The sequence below is a fragment of the Artemia sp. Qi Xiang Cuo genome, chromosome 16 (genome assembly GCF_049724085.1).
Source record: "Artemia sp. Qi Xiang Cuo chromosome 16, ASM4972408v1, whole genome shotgun sequence".
Classification (NCBI taxonomy): domain Eukaryota; kingdom Metazoa; phylum Arthropoda; class Branchiopoda; order Anostraca; family Artemiidae; genus Artemia; species Artemia sp. Qi Xiang Cuo.
In genome coordinates, this window is record NC_142809.1 from 39,842,274 (window position 1) to 39,860,672 (window position 18,399).

At 36.3% G+C, this 18,399-nt stretch overlaps 1 protein-coding gene across 5 annotated transcripts in view; it reads right to left on the reverse strand.

The window, feature by feature from the left end:
• LOC148942892 (uncharacterized) overlaps positions 1–18,399 on the reverse strand; it is a 152,602-nt gene that overhangs the window by 115,045 nt on the left and 19,158 nt on the right. For 4 of the 5 annotated variants that reach the window (XM_089102208.1, XM_089102204.1, XM_089102205.1 and 1 more), the window contains exon 2: positions 3,153–3,242. The exons of the other annotated variant lie outside the window; for it this stretch is intronic. In XM_089102208.1, coding sequence (XP_088958334.1) covers positions 3,153–3,203 — 51 coding nt within the window. In that variant the 5' untranslated portion in view covers positions 3,204–3,242. The remainder of the gene's footprint in view (positions 1–3,152; positions 3,243–18,399) is intronic. 5 annotated transcript variants of the gene reach the window in all.

Sequence of the window (18,399 nt, forward strand, 5' to 3'; positions counted from 1 at the left end):
GATAGCTTACCAAGTGAGATGTCTGACAAGCCCTTAAATATAATTTACCTCCCCTATATCCCAAAAATCACTACAAATCTTAAAAAAGTTTGCACAAAAAAATAATCTGCATGTAGTATTCACAAATAATTTTAGAATCATAAATTTTCTAAATTCTGGTAAAGATAAAACCCCAGTTACTCGCCAAAGAGGGGTCTATCAAATACCATGCGATTGTGGCAAATATTATATAGGTAGAACACACCAGAATTTAGAAAAGCGCATACAACAGCATAAAGATGATATTGTCAAAGCTCTAAATTCTAATATTTCCACTGTTTCATCTGATTCTGCATTAGGCAGCCATGTTTTTGAAAATCCTAACCACAATATACTTTTTGATGAATCTGCCTTTATTAGCAATGACCTAGGCATAAAGCAGGTAGTCCGAGAATCAATTGAAATCAGACTTAAGATTAATAATAATATTTCCTTAAATAGGGACTTGGGTGAATATACACTAAATGCTCTATACACAAATTTAATTAAAAATGATCTTACAAAATATTTTAAAAAACCGATAGACATTAACACAGAACCGGTTACAAAAAGACCTTTGAGGTTAGCTGCCAAAAAGGCTGGATTAGCAATAAGAACATGTTTTTAATTTATTTTCTTTCATTTCATTGAATCGTCTTGTTTTACCTTACTTTTTATCAGTCCTGGTTGAACTTCGCTGAAGTAATGATGCTAGGATTGTTTTGAAAGAATTTCCACTTTTTTGGTTTTATTGGTCGCATGTTGTTGTGAGTCTTTTTTCTTTTATATATTTTTGTCTTGCTGAGGACGGCCCTTGGACATAGGGCCGAAATATTCATTCAAATTATCTCCACTGTCTTACAAAAAGATTTCCCTTTTGTTCTTCGTACTTTTGTTGTTTGTACCAAATATCAAGTTTTTTGGGAATTTGCTTGCGTCGAAAATAGCTTCCATTTACTAAAAAACAATTACTCTTGTGTCTGTTTAGTCTAGCGGTTGATACTCCAGACTGTCACGCGGAAACCCGGGTTCGATTCACTGTCAGAGCAAATTTTTTATATACTGAATTTAAACTTTAAAAAGAAACTCAGTTTCTTTTTTAAATTATTAAAAAAATTTACGTTTTCTAAAGAGTTAAAGAGGCTGACTTACAAGGTCGACCCTTGAGTAATAAACTGTACAAAAACGTGCAGAAATTATTTGAAAAAAACTACGTTTTCTAAAGAGTTAAAGAGGCTGAGTTACAAGGTCGAACCTTAAAACGTACAGGGATTAGGAGGCACAGTTGGGGGGCTGCAGCCCCCAAACCCCCGCTTTCGCAGCCTTTAAATAAAAAAAAGTTCTTTAAACTGAAAGTAAGGAGCGACATTAAATCTTAAAACGAACAGAAATTATTCCGTATATGAAAGGGGCTGTGCCCTCCTCAACGCCTCGCTCTTTACGCTAAAGTTTGACTTTCTCACAACTCTTTTTTTTAAACAATAAAAACTTTAGCGTAAAGAGCGAGGCGTTGAGGAGGGCACAGCCCCTTTCATATACGGAATAATTTCTGTTCGTTTTAAGATTTAATGTCGCTCCTTACTTTCAGTTTAAAGAACTTTTTTTATTTAAAGGCTGCGAAAGCGGGGGTTTGGGGGGCGGCAGCCCCCAACTGTGCCTCCTAATCCCTGTACGTTTTAAGGTTCGACCTTGTAACTCAGCGTCTTTAACTCTTTAGAAAACGTAGTTTTTTTCAAATAATTTCATTTAGTGTTGCCTTTAAATCTTATCTTAAGATAGGCAAAATAGTATGGCTATATTGTGGTTTGCATTATGTAGATATAACGAGTTAGCGTAAAACACACAGGAGCGGTAAAACCTATATGTCTGGGGTTTTTCACTGCTATATTCTGAACTCGCTCGAGTCTTTCTTTGAGAATTATAGTTATATACTAAAAGTTACTGATACCATGAATGGTGAAAAACTACTGACAGCTTTATGAACCAATACTTTTTTTTGAAGACTATCAATAGAATTTTCCTCTAAAGAAAAATTGTGCTTTTTAGAATGCTGTTTTTGTGTTTTCAGTTAAGCACTAGTTTGGAAAAAAAACCGATATTGGAAAATATGACGAGTCAGCTTTATTCGAGCTAGTTCTGTAGTTCAGATCTTGTATAATCTGTAAAGCAAGAATTTTTATCTGTTTTAATTTTCAACTTCGCTTTTTACTTCCGTAAGAATTTTTTTTATTTAATACAATTAAGTACCATTTGTTTATGCAGAGAACTATTTTTAAGCATATAAGGCATGGCATAAAAATTTTTGCTGAAAAACCTCATTTCTCAGCTAGTTTTGTATTTGAGAAAATTGCATATAACATATTTTGGAATATACAGGAATGGATTGAACTCATAGATACAGTTTGTTTATTCTGGGGATTTGGGTTGTAAATTTACCTTTAAACCAATTTTACATAACACTTCATAACTTATAATAGCCAACTTTAACTAAATCTTTTCGATCGACTAAATCGAGGGCCTTTAATAACCTATAAGACTCATATACTTTTCAATTCTATTCTCAACTCGATTAATTTCTCAAATTCTCATAAATTTTAGCACTTCCCAATTACTAATCTAAACCTTAAAATGTGTTTTAATGCAATCAAACTAGAAACATTTGAGAAAACAATTATTTCCAGGGAACTATTATTAATATGATTTGCTCCTCTGTCAAATTTAACAAGGTTGGCTAGTTCCAGACACATAAGGCTATTACGCTAAAAAGAGTAAAAAATTCTGTAAATATAGTATTTTCCGGCCATAAAGGTGCTCATGGAGCTTATTGGGTATTGCCCAAGCCAAGCGTTATTGCCACTTAAAAGGGAGGCGCTGGTTCGGGTCGTTATTTTGAAAGAGCAAAAATATCAAGGAGTTTTTTTCTATATTCAGCAAAATTAAATTTTCGGAGAAAAAAACTTTTCAAACTAATGAAGAAAGTCCAGCCCGTAGAAAATTTTGGGGGTAGACTTTTTCCCCTCCCATTGTATCGAAAAAGAAAATAAAGACTGTGATCTTGACCGTTGGATGTTCAAACACAAAACTTTAATCCGTGAAAATCAAAGAAGAGAAACTATAAATAAAAAAAAACTCACACTTTGCGCTTCAATTATCTCTTTTGGTGTATTTTCTTTAGATTTCTCCATCTCTAAAATTTTCTATTCTTCTTTCAGTCTTCAAAAGAGCTTGAAAGGAAATAAAATATGAAGAAGAAAACGGTAGACATCAATATGTTTAAAATACACTGTAGAGATGATCCTTCTCCTCACCAAGACCATATCCAGGGAGAAGGGGGTTACCAGTTATAAGCCCTCCTCTCTGAAATTTTTGTCCGACCCGTAAAAAATGTAAAAAAAACGGCATATAATTTTTTTGATGCGCTTTGTAAAGTTTTTTGTCCCCCTCTCCCTCAGGGCCAAATATCACCTCCCCCCCCCCCTTAGAACGAAAATCCTGGATACGTGCCTTGCGCCCAACCTTTTTCTATTCTTTCTCTTAAGTTTCAAGATGTTTCAAAATGTTTACTAAAAATAAAAAAATATCATGATTTGGAGGAATAGACGATACTCCAATTTTACTAACCCTTGGGGAAACAATTTAAAAAAAACAAATTTTTTCTGATATAAGTAAAGAGAGAAGTTGAAACTTAAAACGGACAAAATTATTACTTCACAGCCTATATAATATATATCAATATAACTAGTACAAATAAACCAACTGATTATGTTTCCATATGTTTCTAGGATTATTGAAAACTAGCGCTTTACTAAAAACACAAAAGTCAAGTATACAAAACAGGAATATTGATTTGGTAGTCAAAATTGAGTATGTAGCCTGACAACAATAGACTAATTTATAAACCTTTTTCATAGTCTTACACCAGTTGTGACATAAGTAACTTTCAGTATACAATTAAAATTATCTTGAAAACATAAGCGTAAAATTCAATATTTTTTTAATAGCCGCAAAGTCATTGAACAGCATACAGAAATATTGGATTGATTTATCAGGTTAAATTTTGGTCTCGCCATCTATAATACCAGTAGTGAGTAATATACAATCTTAAATTGTAAAAAATATGCTTTAGTATTACTTGAAATGAAGATCAAATGAGACATAATATTAACTCTGTGAATTTGGTTATTTCTCTCTATACAACAGTGAATTTCAAGCTATGATAAAAATTCTAAACCTAGTCTATAGTCTATAAACCTAACTAAACTATAGTCTATAAGCCTAGTCCTAATACTATCAAGATGGCTTTACTTCAAACTTGTCAAACAGTTCATGGTAACGAACTGTAAGTAAGGAGCGACCCGGCTCAATGGTAACCGAAACTCTAGAAAACGGTATTTTGATACAAATAGATACATCAAAAGAATCATATTTTAATGCTGATTTCAAATATATAAGTTTCATCAAGTTTAATATCACCTATCAAAAGTTAGGCGCCTGAGAAAATTTGGCTGATTTTCGAAAAAAGGGGAAAGACCCTCTAAAAGTTATAGAACCTTAATGAAAATCACACCATCATATTCCACGTATCAGAGAACCCTACTGTAGAGGTTTCAAGCTCCCATCTACAAAAATGTGGAATTTTGCATTTTTTGCCAGAAGAAAGATCACGGGTGCGTGTTTATTTGTTTTTTTTTTGTTTTTTTTTTTCCCAGGGGTGATCGTATCAAACCAGTTGTCCTAGAATATCGTGGGAGGGCTCATTGGAATGTAAATTGAAAGTTCTAGTGCCCTTTTTAAGTGACCAAAAAATGGAGGGCAACTAGGCCCCCTCCCACGCTCATTTTTTTCCCAAAGTCACCTGATCAAAATTTTGAGATAGCCATTTTGTTCAACATGTTCGAAAATATTATAAGTATGTCTTTTAGGATGACTTAATTGACCGAAGTTCCCGGGGGGAGGGCTGAAAGTTATGAACTTTACCCAATGTTAACATATAGTATTGGTTATTTGAAAGTATACAGACGTTTTCAGGGGAGATTTTTCCTGGTAGTGGGGGAGGGGTGGGTGGGTCAGGGGTTATGTGGGGGGATTTTTCCATGAAGGAAGTTTTCATGGGGGAAGGGACATTGCTATGAAGGGGCCGTCGGACTTCCCACCATTATTTAAAAAAAGATCATAAATTTAATATAAAAAAACAGGTATTTCAACTGCAACAGCAGCAACATCGAAACTTTAAACGAACAGAAAATATTACATATATAATTGGGTTCACTCCGTAGTCAATGCCTCGCTCTTTAAGCCAAAGATTTTTTAGCACTTTCATATGAGCTATTTATTCTAATTAACGGCCTTTGTGATTAAGCGGTCATTTTTAAAGAATTGGAACAAAATTTGAACTTTCGCTTAAAAAGCAAGGTATTGACTAGGGGGCGAACCCCCTAATAAACGTATTAAAAATATATGAATATAGAAGTTCGTTACGTAAGTTAATTCGTAAGTTACGTATATTTATTACTAATAAAAACGTTCGTAAATAAAATTAAACAAGTTTCGAGAAAGCCATTTAACTAAATAAAAGTAAATTAACATGAAAATTTTGTTTTAATTATTCATGTACAGTGAGCCAAGATCAAAACCTGCATTTATTCAAAAACGATCAAAAATTATATAAAAAACAAGTTTCTTAAACTGAAAGGAAGGAGCAACATTAAGACTCAACACGAACAGAAATTATTCTGTATATAAAAGAGACTGTCCCCTCCTCAACGCCTCGCTCTTTACGCTAAAGTTTGACTCTGTCTCACAACTTTATTTTTTAAAACAATAAAAAACTTTAGCGTAAAGAGCGAGGCGTTGAGGAGGGGACAGTCTCTTTCATATACAGAATAATTTCTGTTCGTTTTAAGTTTTAATGTCGCTCCTTACTTTCAGTTTAAAAAACTTGTTTTTTTTATTTAATCTACAAACTAAACATGACATGTCCTTTTCAGAACCAAAACGAAAGCCAGTCATTGAACTGAGCCATTGTGCAAAAGTGATACCAAATTAAGCAAAAAAACAAACAAAAAAACAACAACAATCCTAAAATGGATTGTTGCTTTATCTCAAAAAGGGTTGATCCCAAAAGGGATTGATAATGTTTTCATTTATAAAAAGTGTTCTTAATTAGTCTGATAGTACTACTTTTGACTAAAATTTAATGTAGAAACGACGCTGCCATGATATTTCTTATCTATACGGAATAATGTATGTTCGTTTTAAGTTTTAATGTCACTCCTTAGTTTCAGTTGAAAACTTATTTTTTATGTAATTTCTAATCGTCAGCGATCTAGGGTAAATAAGACACCTCTAGAAAATACTGCAGACAACCTTGACAGCTTCGAAAAACTTTGAGTCAATAAAATAAAGGTCATTATTAATACTTTATAAAACAACCCATGTTTTTAGGAACGTTTGTTTTTCGATGAACAAAAGGCTGTTTTACTAGGCCGACTTTGCTTGAAAAAGCCATAAAAAAAGACAGGGCTTTATAAATCGCCCCCTGACTAGCAGAAACTAGAAGGCTACTGTAACAAAAGAGAGCTGTTTAAGGGTCCATTTAAAAGCTTTTATTTATAGCTAATCACGTTTTATAGATTTGACTTGATAGCAGATCCCCATAAAGTGCACTTTTGGTTGTTTCTCCCATTTTTTTCAAATGAAAAAAATGCCTTTTCCAATGAAATAACCAAAAAAGGTGTTTTTTCAAAATCTAGGCAGGAGCAAAAAACTAAGGGGGCAAAGACGTCCCTTCCCCTCAATTACCGCCGTAAGAACTAGCACACAGACTTCATCGCAGAGTGAACTTTGAAGGTTCAATTCAAAACTGTTGATCATTCTAGCTTAATTTCTGGTATATTTTTAGTGGAAAGGTTTTTAGTTTTAATTAATTTTTTTTTTTGCAATAATCTTTTACTTTTAAGATGAGTTTGCAATTTATGAAACTTACTAAGAGGGTTTGGAGGGGAAGTATATGTGATGGGCTCTTATAAGCCTCTTATAAGGGCTTTGGAGCATAATTATTACAATGGTACCGTTTTATGCTTCCAAACTCTTCTACTTAAAAGTGGCACCAAAAGTGCCGTTTTTAGTGCTATATGGCGCTTATGGATGGTAAAATTGAAAAAAAAAACACGTAGATATGAGTAATAGATTTAAAATGAGCCTTCCCGGTATTTTATTGTTGCCCATTTGCAAAAATAGTGGATTATCTGAAAAGTAATGATAAGAAGGGACAAACTACGGTTGAAAAAAAAATCCAAGCAGGCCATTAAACATCACTCTAAAAGATCTGGTAGTCCACAAGCCCCAGATTTTTTACTTGAGACATGGCACCAAAGGTGCCGTTTTTAATGCCATTTGAAACTTGCAGATGGGGGAATTTATAGGTAAACTTAGATATGAGCAATATTTTTTATGTGAGCTATCAAAAATTTATACGATGTTCTAGTAGCCTGCTAGCCCCACCCCTTGAGAAATGGCATAAAAAGTTCCTTTTTTGCCATATGGCATTTGCAGATGGCGGAATTTATATAAACAACATACATATGAGAAATAGCTTTTGAATGAGATCTTGAGCCTAACGTTTTTAACTTTTAGTTACTATGGGACGTGGTTCGCTCTTTACTAGGTTGCAGCTAATGCTTCAACAATGACAAACACTTCATTGCAAATTCTCCCAAGAGACTAGTTAACATTGAAATCTGTGAGGGTTTCTTATAAACCTCCAGCTAAGGGTTCTGGAACATTAAGATTACAATAGTACCTGTTTTATACTTCCGAGCTTTTCCACTCAAGAAGTGGCACCGAAAGTGTTGTTTTCAGTGCTACATCGCACTTACGAATGGTAGAATTGATATAAACAAAAGCACATAGATATGAGCAATAGCTTTCAAATGAGCCATTAAACGTAACTCTTATAAGTTCTGCTAGCCCAATAGCCCCAATTTTTCCGCTTGATACATGCTTTTGGTACCACTTAGAACTTGCAGATGGTGGAATCTATAGAAAAAACTTAGATATGAGCAATATATTTTATATGAGCTATAAAAAATCGTTCTACGATGTTCTGGTAACCCGCTAGAGCCACCCCCCGAGAAATGGCATAACAAGTGCAATGGTAGTGCTATATGGCACTTGCAGATGGTGGAATTTATAAAAGAAAAAAACACGTAGATATGAGAAGTATCTTTGAAATGAGTCATTAAGAATCTCTCTATGATGTTCTGGTAACCTGCTAGGCCTGGGAAAAAAAACAAAAAGAAAAAACAGAAAAAAAAACCGGAGACAGATCAGTGCTACCGATGCAAAAAAGTGATTTTCGCTGTTGTTCAAGGTAGGGGACTGTAATTTCTCTGTATAAGGTTTTCAACTTTGCTGATCCCAATAATACACTTTTCATTTTAGTTTGATGTCATTTTCGAGGTCTTTAAGGTTTTTTCGAAATCACTATAAATTTCTTTTCGCAATAAACTTTTACTTTTAAGACGAACCCAAATAATAGTTACCATTCCTGAATTACAATCAGATGGCATCTTTTTTTCACAAAAAAAAACTTTTAGTTCCTATGGGCCGTGGTTCACTCTTTACTAGGTTATAGCTACTGATGCAACCATGATTACTGGGCCTCCTCTTCTGGAATATAAATTAAATTGTCTTGTTTGCTCATACGTGTAGGCAGTTAGTAAAAGCAGTACGCAAACAAGCATGAAAAAATTTGTTTTTGGTGGTGATCAACGTTGAGTTGGTCAAAAAATACAAAACTGTGCGAATTATATGGAAATAAATAGAAATTAAGAAACAACCATAAGAGCTCAAGCATGGGGGGGGATTACTGATGTCAGGGGCGGATCCAGGTTTTTTTTAGGGGGGGGGGCAAAATAGGTTGATCCGAAAATTTTTTTTAGGGGGGGCAAAAAATAGGTTGATCCGATAAACGTACGTGATGAGCAAGTTTAATTAACGCAAACTTGAGTTAATTAAATAAATTACACACTTTAGACTATTCTAGGGGGGGGCACCCCTCTGGATCTACCTCTGGTAGACGTCCTTCCCTCCCAATCAATCTGTTCGCACCTGATCAGGAAACAAACCATCATTTGCCAAACAGCACGGTCTTGAATTCAAGTTTATATATTCAACAACTTAAAGTCTCCTTTTCCATAATCAGTATTCAGTATACTTATGCAGGATCTCATTTTGAGAACAGAATTTAGTTCGATACAATCTACTTCCTCTTCCTTCCTCCTCCTCCGAAGGCAAGTGAGGTATGCAAAAGTATTCAGGACAATGTGGGATAAACTTTAAAGTCTTCGTGTTTAGGATTGGGAATGAGGCTTAGGGATTCTATCATGCTTAGGTGCCTTTCTACGATCATAATAGTCTTTTGAATAGTCGAAGATCAATATTGTTTTTAATCTAGATTAATAGATCCTAAACTTCGCAGAAAAATGGTATAAACCTTCGCAGTCATGAGAGAAAAACCTTTAATTGGGAAATAATCAGGGTTGCCGCTCCTTGGGACTTTTGCCCAAGACATTGAGATGTCAATCCTGAGCGATCTTATATAAAGTAATTACGACCCTGAGGAAATCTGATCCTGATTCTCAGGCAGAAAAGCAGAGATCATTTTGCTTTAACCAGTGGTCTAAGAACGATGATGAGAACATTATCAAAGTTCTCTTTTCAAAGTCCTATTGGCCAGCTACATTTTAAATTTAAGTTCTTTTTACTTAAGTTACTGTACTCTCCAGCCTTATAACTCGATTAAGCCAAAAACAAAAGGATCTGACCAGAAATATGTAAGACGAGAAGAACAAGACGGATTGGAAGCAAAAAACAGACCTAATTTGTAAGTAGGGAGGCCATAACGAATACGAAACGAGATGGCTGCTGCCATCTATAATTGAGTCTAACGCTGAATATACATAATTTATTCAAGGATTATTGATCCACGAAGGGGGACAGATTTCTGAGAAATTGATTACATAATCGACTAGGACAAGAGGGGAAGTAGATTTCTGAGAAATTCATGATACAATCGGACAGTGAATTATTGATTCTAACGGGAACAAAATCGTGTGCCTCTGTCTACGTCAATCAGAGAATCTAGATAAGGTTTCTAATTAAATCATATTTTACCCCTGAGATTTTGTATGTAATAGACATGCGCTGAGGCTTAGTTATCATACATTTTTAAGACCCAAAGGATAAAGCATTGAATATTGATGAGTTGGAAACTTTGGCTACATCGATTTATAATGTGAGTCCTTTTTAGTAAATTTTCTTAGTTTATTTCCAAATAAAATCATTTTACATAGTCACCTCTCCAGTAAATTCAAATTCAGGATATACCCCCTCCCCCCACAATACAAACTCCACTATGTGATTTTTATACTCGATAGAAAGCATAAAGCACACTCTTTTTTACCATGTAACCCCCATCCTCCCTTCCCCCCCTGTTTACGACTTTAATTCTTTCATTGGAAATAATTCTGTTTTTGATAAATTTGTTCTTTTCTGTATCTTACCTAAGAGTGCCAGATAACTTTCTGTCAACTCTTAATATACTGACCCCCTTATGACGCTAAACCGCTAAGATTTAAACAATTGTAATTATTGACACCTTTGAACTAAATTATTTCCAAAATTAATGCCTAACAAATATTTTTAGGACATTATGTAAAAGGAGGGGAGAATTATGTAAAAGGGGGAGGGGGATGCTAACAGCCCTCTAGAGTGCATATCTTTTAGATACATCTTGAAATGTCTCGCAGGAAAACGAGAGCCATTATTCCTTTTTTCTAGCTTTCTTTCGATAAATTTTCTTTTATATTCCCAGGAGGGAGCGTGAAAACTATGGTTTTTTAACTTTGATACACAAGGCTAGAAAGAAAAGTCTTTAATTTAGGGGAGTGGGGTTACAGAGTCTATATTAAGTGTAAATTGATTAGTATTTTCACATCTGATCGCAAATTTTAGACCTATTCGCTGGGTTAACGATCTTTTTTATCTAATTTAAAGCCTGTAGACTGGAACTGTATTAACAAGTCTATATTTAAACACCCCCTTGTTTCTTGAGCTTATAACAGTTCGAAAGTTATGCTATGGGTTTGTAGCCTACGGAACTATCTAAATTATTCTTTCATTTTGAGTACTCAATGTTTATATGGCCATGTCGGCCTAAAAATAAATAATGAGAAAACAAAATGCATGGCTACCACAGATTCACCCCTGAGCATCACTTGCGGAGACCAACACATAGAGCAAGTTGTCCATTTCAAATACTTGGGAAGCATAATAGAAAGTACCGGATCGACCACAAACGAAGTGCTCACAAGAATCGGCCAAGCCAATGGGGCCTTCAATAGATTACGGAAAGTGTGGCGGTCCCAAAGCTTCTCTATAGGGCTAAAGCTACGACTGTTCAATAGCAATGTTATACCAGTGCTGCTTTACGCTGCCAAAACCTGGCACGTGAACCAGGAACAAGAGCGAAGAATACTTGCTTTCGAAAACACATGTCTCAGAAGAATTCTTAACATCCGTTGGCAGCAGAGAATAACAAACCAATCCATCCGTGACAAGACTGGCCAGCCTCTTGTGACACATATTATAAGAGTCCGCCGATGGGGATACCTTGGCCACGTACTACGTATGGACAATCTCCGACTACCAAATGCAGCGCTCCTTTGGCAGCCATCGAGTCCACGCTGCAGTGGCAGACCCAGAAACACCCTGCGTCGAACGTACTAGACAGATCTCCGTAACCTGCACGCAGCAATTCAACCTCAGTGGGAGGACATACTGGCAGCAGCAAACCTGCGGTAAGATTGGTGGCTCCTTTTTGATGCCCTGTGTGCCTCTGGTGGCACAGGCGGATCTAAGGTAAGGTAATGTTTATATGGGGGGAAGGGGCAATGCCTCGCTTCTAACACCTTCGTTGTAAGGTGAAAACAAACTGCTTCTTCGCGTGAAAGGTAAGGGGGGAATTCTATGTGCAGACATGTACACCCTTTGACAAGAAAACTAGTGTGGTTATTCCGACATGCAACACTGAAGTTTAGTGTTTGGTTAGCTTTTAATTATACCATATTTATGGCTGACTCTTTTGAGATCTATATTTTAAATCATTGTATTGGATTTGATGCAGTTGTTGGCTCTAAAGAATAATGCTTTTTTTTTTAAATTTTTTCTAAATGGTAAAAATAGAAACATTGATTTCTATCCTAAGGCTACAGACTACTGATTGTCAAGGTTTATTTTTCACAAGTTGTGTAATAAAAACGTTTGATTTCTAAGCCTAGTATATTTCTCGCAAATTTTCACTTTTTGCTTTACTGAAAAGGAGGGAGGGGCTTCTTTGAGACAAATGCTTTCTAGACAAAATTATGCCTGACAATAAATTCTGGTTAGGAGTGGGGGTACTAATTTTTCTTCTGTAAAAAGTGGAATTATTTTTTATTCTAAATTTTTTTCTTTTAAGGACAATTATGAAGAATGCCCCCCTCCATCAAAGAGAGCAAAAGAGGGTGAGGCAGCCCCAGCGCAAGCCTCTCTGCAACCTGGCAGAAAATTGAAAAGAGAGTGGGCGGCTTCTCATAATACCTCAGCCTCACCTACACAAGATCTTGAGGTTTCTCGCCAATATGCAATGCCAGAACCATCCAGGACCATGCTCTACCAGCCCCCTGTGTCCTCCGTGCAAGCTGCCACTCTTGGGCCTTCCAGACAAACACCAACTATACAAGGCGAGAATGAGCCTCATTCAACCCTCCATAAACAAGCTGCAAATCATAATTTAGGTTTTCAAAAATTCTTTCCACTAATGAATTTTTTCCCAAGCCAATTTGAATGTTAGAGAATCTACCGTTAGCCTTCGAAATAATTCCAGATTCTAATTTACGTAATAAAGGCTTCGATAAGAGATGCGAGACTTAACGGTCTCCATTTATCATATGTTCCGGAAAATCTGGAAAACAACAGACTTGCACTAACGAATGTAAGGTCAAAGTAGATCGTTTTATAAACACTAAAATAGGCTATTCTAAGGAGATGACTTGGAAGAATTCGACTGTCAAGAAAAGACCCCGTTCTTTTCCAGAGTAGATAGAGTATTAATATGAAATTTTCGGTGGTTGTTTGAACAAAATCAAAACCTACTATGTCATCTTTTACGTTGTAAATATCTTATATTAAGTTGGAACTTTCAGAATATATAGAGTAAACCAAATGCTACTATGTGCATACTGTTACTACTACTAAGCACACGTAAATAATGATCCAATTTCAAAAATAGGGTGATTTAGACACTTTGAAAATAAGCTATTTTCTTTTATAGGTTGCATTGGTTCCATATTCACCATTCCCCCTGTTAGTCAGTTGGAGAAGAAGACCCGCCTGTGGAAATCTGCAACAATTCACCATGGGATCGTATTGTTAACGAAATTTATGTCAATATTGATGATTTTTTAACTGATTATTTTAATTTTATAGTAGCACTGTTGAGCAGGGGGACTTACCTTTGCTAAGTCCGAATACTTTGCAGCTTTTAGTGGATTTTGCCAATGAATTAACGGTGAACCCCCCCCCCACTGATTACATGAACACACTTTAAACAACTGAAATGGCTTCAAACAGCCCTATTGTTGAACAATGTGGTGGAGGGCTGGTGATAATATACAAGAGGGGGAGGAGGAGAGTTACAATACCCAATTTATGACATTTCCTGACTTCCAGCTCTCAAATTCAATTTTAAATACAATAGTGTTTACACTGCGACTTTTGGGGATCATTTTAATTTGCTTATGGGGGGTAATTTTGTATTTGACCCTATAGAAATTGTCCATATATATGTAGATAGAATTCGTGCACTCTTAGAAAACTAGATTCAGTTGTGGGGGGTAGGGAGGCTATTAAGGTTTCAATTGTTTTAAAGGTAATTTATTTAAATAAGGGTAAAAGCGAGGTTTATTATCATTATGTACATACTGAGATGCAAGTGGTCTATCCACATTTAGAAAATTATGAAACAGTTTTTTTGGATTGGATAGGCCACATTATTATGCATCTTGAAAATTATAGCGAAAATGGGAGTGGATCTATGGTTCTTTTTATTGAAAATTTAAGCGTTAATATTTGTAAATTTAAAAAGATTTTATTTTAAGAGGGGGGCAGGTGGGCCAGGGTCTATAGTTTTAAAATATAATCCAGATTTAGAAGGATGTCAAGGCGTTCAACGAATCTGTTTCGAAACAGGTCAAAAATGTATCATGTACGCTTTCCTCATGTCAGTATTCGAGCCTCTAGCACGTGACGCTTCAAAGAAAAATTTAGAATACTGGGCTGTACATAGGAAGGTGGGGTCCGATTTTCCCATAGATTTTTCTTGTTTAGAGGGAAAATACCCAGTAACGCTAAGGTCCATTGATATTTTTGAAAGGGCCAATGCCCATTTAAATATCGGCGTTACTGTGGTTCAATATGAAACTGAATTTGAGGATGGGGTTCGTTCTAAAAAGAAGGGGGTGGTGTTCCCAGTAAGAGGCCCGTCAATTGAATGGGTGAAGCACTGGGTTTGGTTGTTGTACACACCACCTAGTGAACCCAATGCAATTGGCCATTTTAATCCTATTACAGACATCAGTAGAGTTCTGGGGGAGGGTAAGAATAAGGGGACACGTTTCTACTGTCCAACATTGCTGTCTCGATTTCTTAGTGATTTAAAACTACGGAATCACATGAAGCATTGTAGACGGCATGGCTATCAGTCAGTGGAAACAGTTTCAGGTGAAAGGGCCATTTCGTCGTTTTAAAAATTTCCAAAATACCCTCCTCTATTGCAATAAAATCTCTTTGGATTGTGAGACAAAGCTAGTGGAAGTGAACGATCCTCGATTTCCGATTCGAATCAAAGAACATCAATCCATTGCAGTTTCCTATGCCCACGCGCAAAGAAACAGTTCTAACACTATGCAGTTGTTAGAAATAGTTGAAACGTTGGATGAGGGTGAGTACATGATCAAGGCACTGACGAAATTAATTGGCACTGCAAATGACGCTATTTCTCGTTTTAGAAATACCCATTACCCAGTGTTGTTGTCTGCAGAGGATCGTCTCGCGATTAAAAATAAAAAATATGCTGGGTTTGTAAGGGGGAGTTTCAAGAGGGGGCTAAGGGGAAAGGGACTAGGGGGAAAAGAGGGAGGAAGAGGAAAGTCAGAGACCACAATCACTTGTGGCAGGAAATATCATCTGGGGGTAGTAATTTTAGAGGGGTAGCACATCAATCATGCAATGTGAATGTAAGCCAGCAGTTTTTTTATTCCGGTTTTCATTCACAATGCAAATTATGATTTAAAATTTATTTTACCGGCTTTGGCACGTATGCAGAGGGAGGGAGGGGGAGTAGATAGTCCATGGGTAAACAATTCATTTACCTATAACATCATCCCCAAATCAACAGAGAAGCTAGTGCTTCTCGAGTTGAAATGGTAGGTAGTAAATAATGGGCATACGTGTCTGAATAAAATCATGTTTTTAGATTGTTTTAGTTTTTTCCCCAAGGCATTGAGTCAATTGATTCAAGTGTAGAAAAGTGACAATTTTGATAGTTTTCCTTTGCTTAAACAGCACTTTCCAGACAGTGAAATCTATGGCCTGTTGACCTGTAAAGGTGTATATGCATACGACTATTACTGTTCTGGCGCTCGCTTAAGCGAGGAGAAACTACCTCCAATGGAAGCTTTCTTTAATTCACTCACCAACAGTGAATGAACTGCCGAGGAATGTGAATTTGCCAAGAATGTGTGGGCTAAGGAAATTGTAAAAATGGGTGGGATTATTGTAGACTGTACTTGGCCAGTGGCGTTTTAACTCTGTTACATATTGTCTGTAAAAACACAGATCAATTCTATTCAGTGTTTGGACTAAAGATAGGGTATTATTTTTAGACACCATATTTGGTGATTGAGTTGATTTTAAAAATTAGTATGGAGGAAATAGGGTTAACCACTGATGTAGATCGACACCTTTTTGTAGAAAGATCAATGAGGGGGGGGTACGTTTTTCATTGAGATTGCGTTTTGACAACAGATCCAAGCGGACAAGACACTGGTGTAAAGTCAAATGCAGTTTTCTTGGAAATGAAGTCGTTGTACCACTCGGTAGTGTGTCAATACTCTTTTCGGTATGGGAACTATAAATGGATTGAGAATCCTTGTGAAATCTCCGACATTCACACCGTTGAAGATAATGGGCCACATGGATGGTTCTTTGAAATTGACGATCACATTCCATTGACACTTCATGATTCTGTCAAAGATTTTGTTTTCCCCTGTATCAATTGACCATTGACCTAGGACTCACTGAGCCCATAAAGTCAATCATTGGTTGAGGATATGGGGATGCACTAGACCCCCTCCAAGCAGAAGCTGATAGCGGATCTGAACCCTAAAGAGAATATCGTTGTTCATCATGTGCTTTTGCACTGCATGGTGAACAATGGTTTCAAGATCACGTAAATACATAGGGTCCTGCAATTCAATCACAAACCTTATTTGAAGACATTTATCGACACTTGTTTTGATAATCGTTCTCTTGCAAACTGTAAAGTAGAGAGGGAAATGTAATAGCTCATTTTAAATTCAGCCTTTGGCAAAATGTGTGAAAGCTTACGGAACAGATGTCATTGCGACGTCGTGACTGACCCTCAAGAATATGGACGAATTATTGCAGACCCTAATTTTACATCGTTCACGAGCATAGAGACAAACATGGTTCTTCTACACATGAAAAAAAGAAATTTGGTACTGAACAAGAACATAGCAGGAGGTAATTCAGTACTTGAAATTTCCAAAAAGCTCATGTTGTCATTTTTTTACAATTTGTATAAGGTAAAATGGCCAAGAGAGGGGGAGGTTCAAGTTTACTATGGGGACACAGATTCTCTGCTGTTAAAAGTAAAAACCAGGAATTTATTGGGAGATTTAGAAAATGGGGAACACATCAGCTCGCGGATGGATTTCACTAACTGGAATCCGTCCCTCTACCCCGAGTTGGTGAAACGTCAGGCCCTCAATCAGCTACTTATGTTAAAATCAGAGACGGGGAGTGATTTGATATCCAATGGGGTGTTCCCGGGTCCCAAAGTTTATTACGGTGAAACTCATAACTACACATTTTGTAAAGAACAATTTCAACATGAGTGTCTACAGAAACTGTGTAGAGAGTAGCTTAGTGCCGAGAGCACAAGTGCTTGCAATTCGCTCACTACAGTATAAAAATTATACTGTTAGAGTTGAAAAGAATGCAATGTCATGTATATCTGACAAAGTCTTTGTGCTCGAGAATGGTGTAAATGTACTCCCTCACGGCCACTATAGAATTTCAGACCGGGTTGAATGTGTAGACTATCGCAATCAACTTGGTCTGAATAAATTGACCTAACCTAACCTTTCATGAATTAACTTAAATGCTCCAACCTAACCCAACCTTTCATGAATTAACTTAAATGCTCCTACCTAACCAGCAGCAGCAGTGACGGCGCCTATTGTATACAGTTTCGACCCGCAATCCCCGGGGGGTGGGGGGTCCCACCCGCGGCCGGCCTTTGGTCTGCGGATCCCGGGGGTGGGGGTCCCACCCGCGGCTGGCCTTCGGCCCGCGGCTCCCCGGAGGGCGGAGGGTATCCTTTTAAATTCATAGTGTTCAACTCTGCTATTCATGTTCGTGTTTTTTTAAGTGTAGTGCAAATAGCGGTGTTGTACAAAAATGTGTGTGTGCAAATAGTGTTCTTGCTGGACAAAAAGTGATTTTTATGACAATAAGTGTTTTTGTACATATAGTGTTTTTCTTGTTGAGCGAATGTTTTTATGTTAATAGATATTGTTCTTGTTGAACAAAAAAGTGAAGAAAATGTTATTGTTAATAAATGCTGTTCTTGTTTGAACAGAAGTGTTTTTATGTTAATAATGTTGTTCTTATTTGAACAGAAGTGTTTTTATGATAATAAATGTTGTTCTTGTTGAACAAAAAAGTGAAAAAATGTTGTACAATAGAGTTATTGTTCTTGCGGAACAAGTGTTTTTTGTTCAATAAATGTTGTTTTTGTTGAGCAAGTGTTTTTATGATAATAAATGAATGAAATATTGTTTTTGCTGTTCTTGTTAACGTACTAGATAGATCTAATAGAAACTTATTATTACTACTTATTCATTGGACATGTATGGTTTACAGATAGTTTTAGTCTGACTGTTGTCAACAGCAGCAGCAGCATGTATCAATTTAAAACACTATTCAGATTGTTTCTGTGTGGTCCATCAATGTCTGGGAAAACGAAACTTTTAG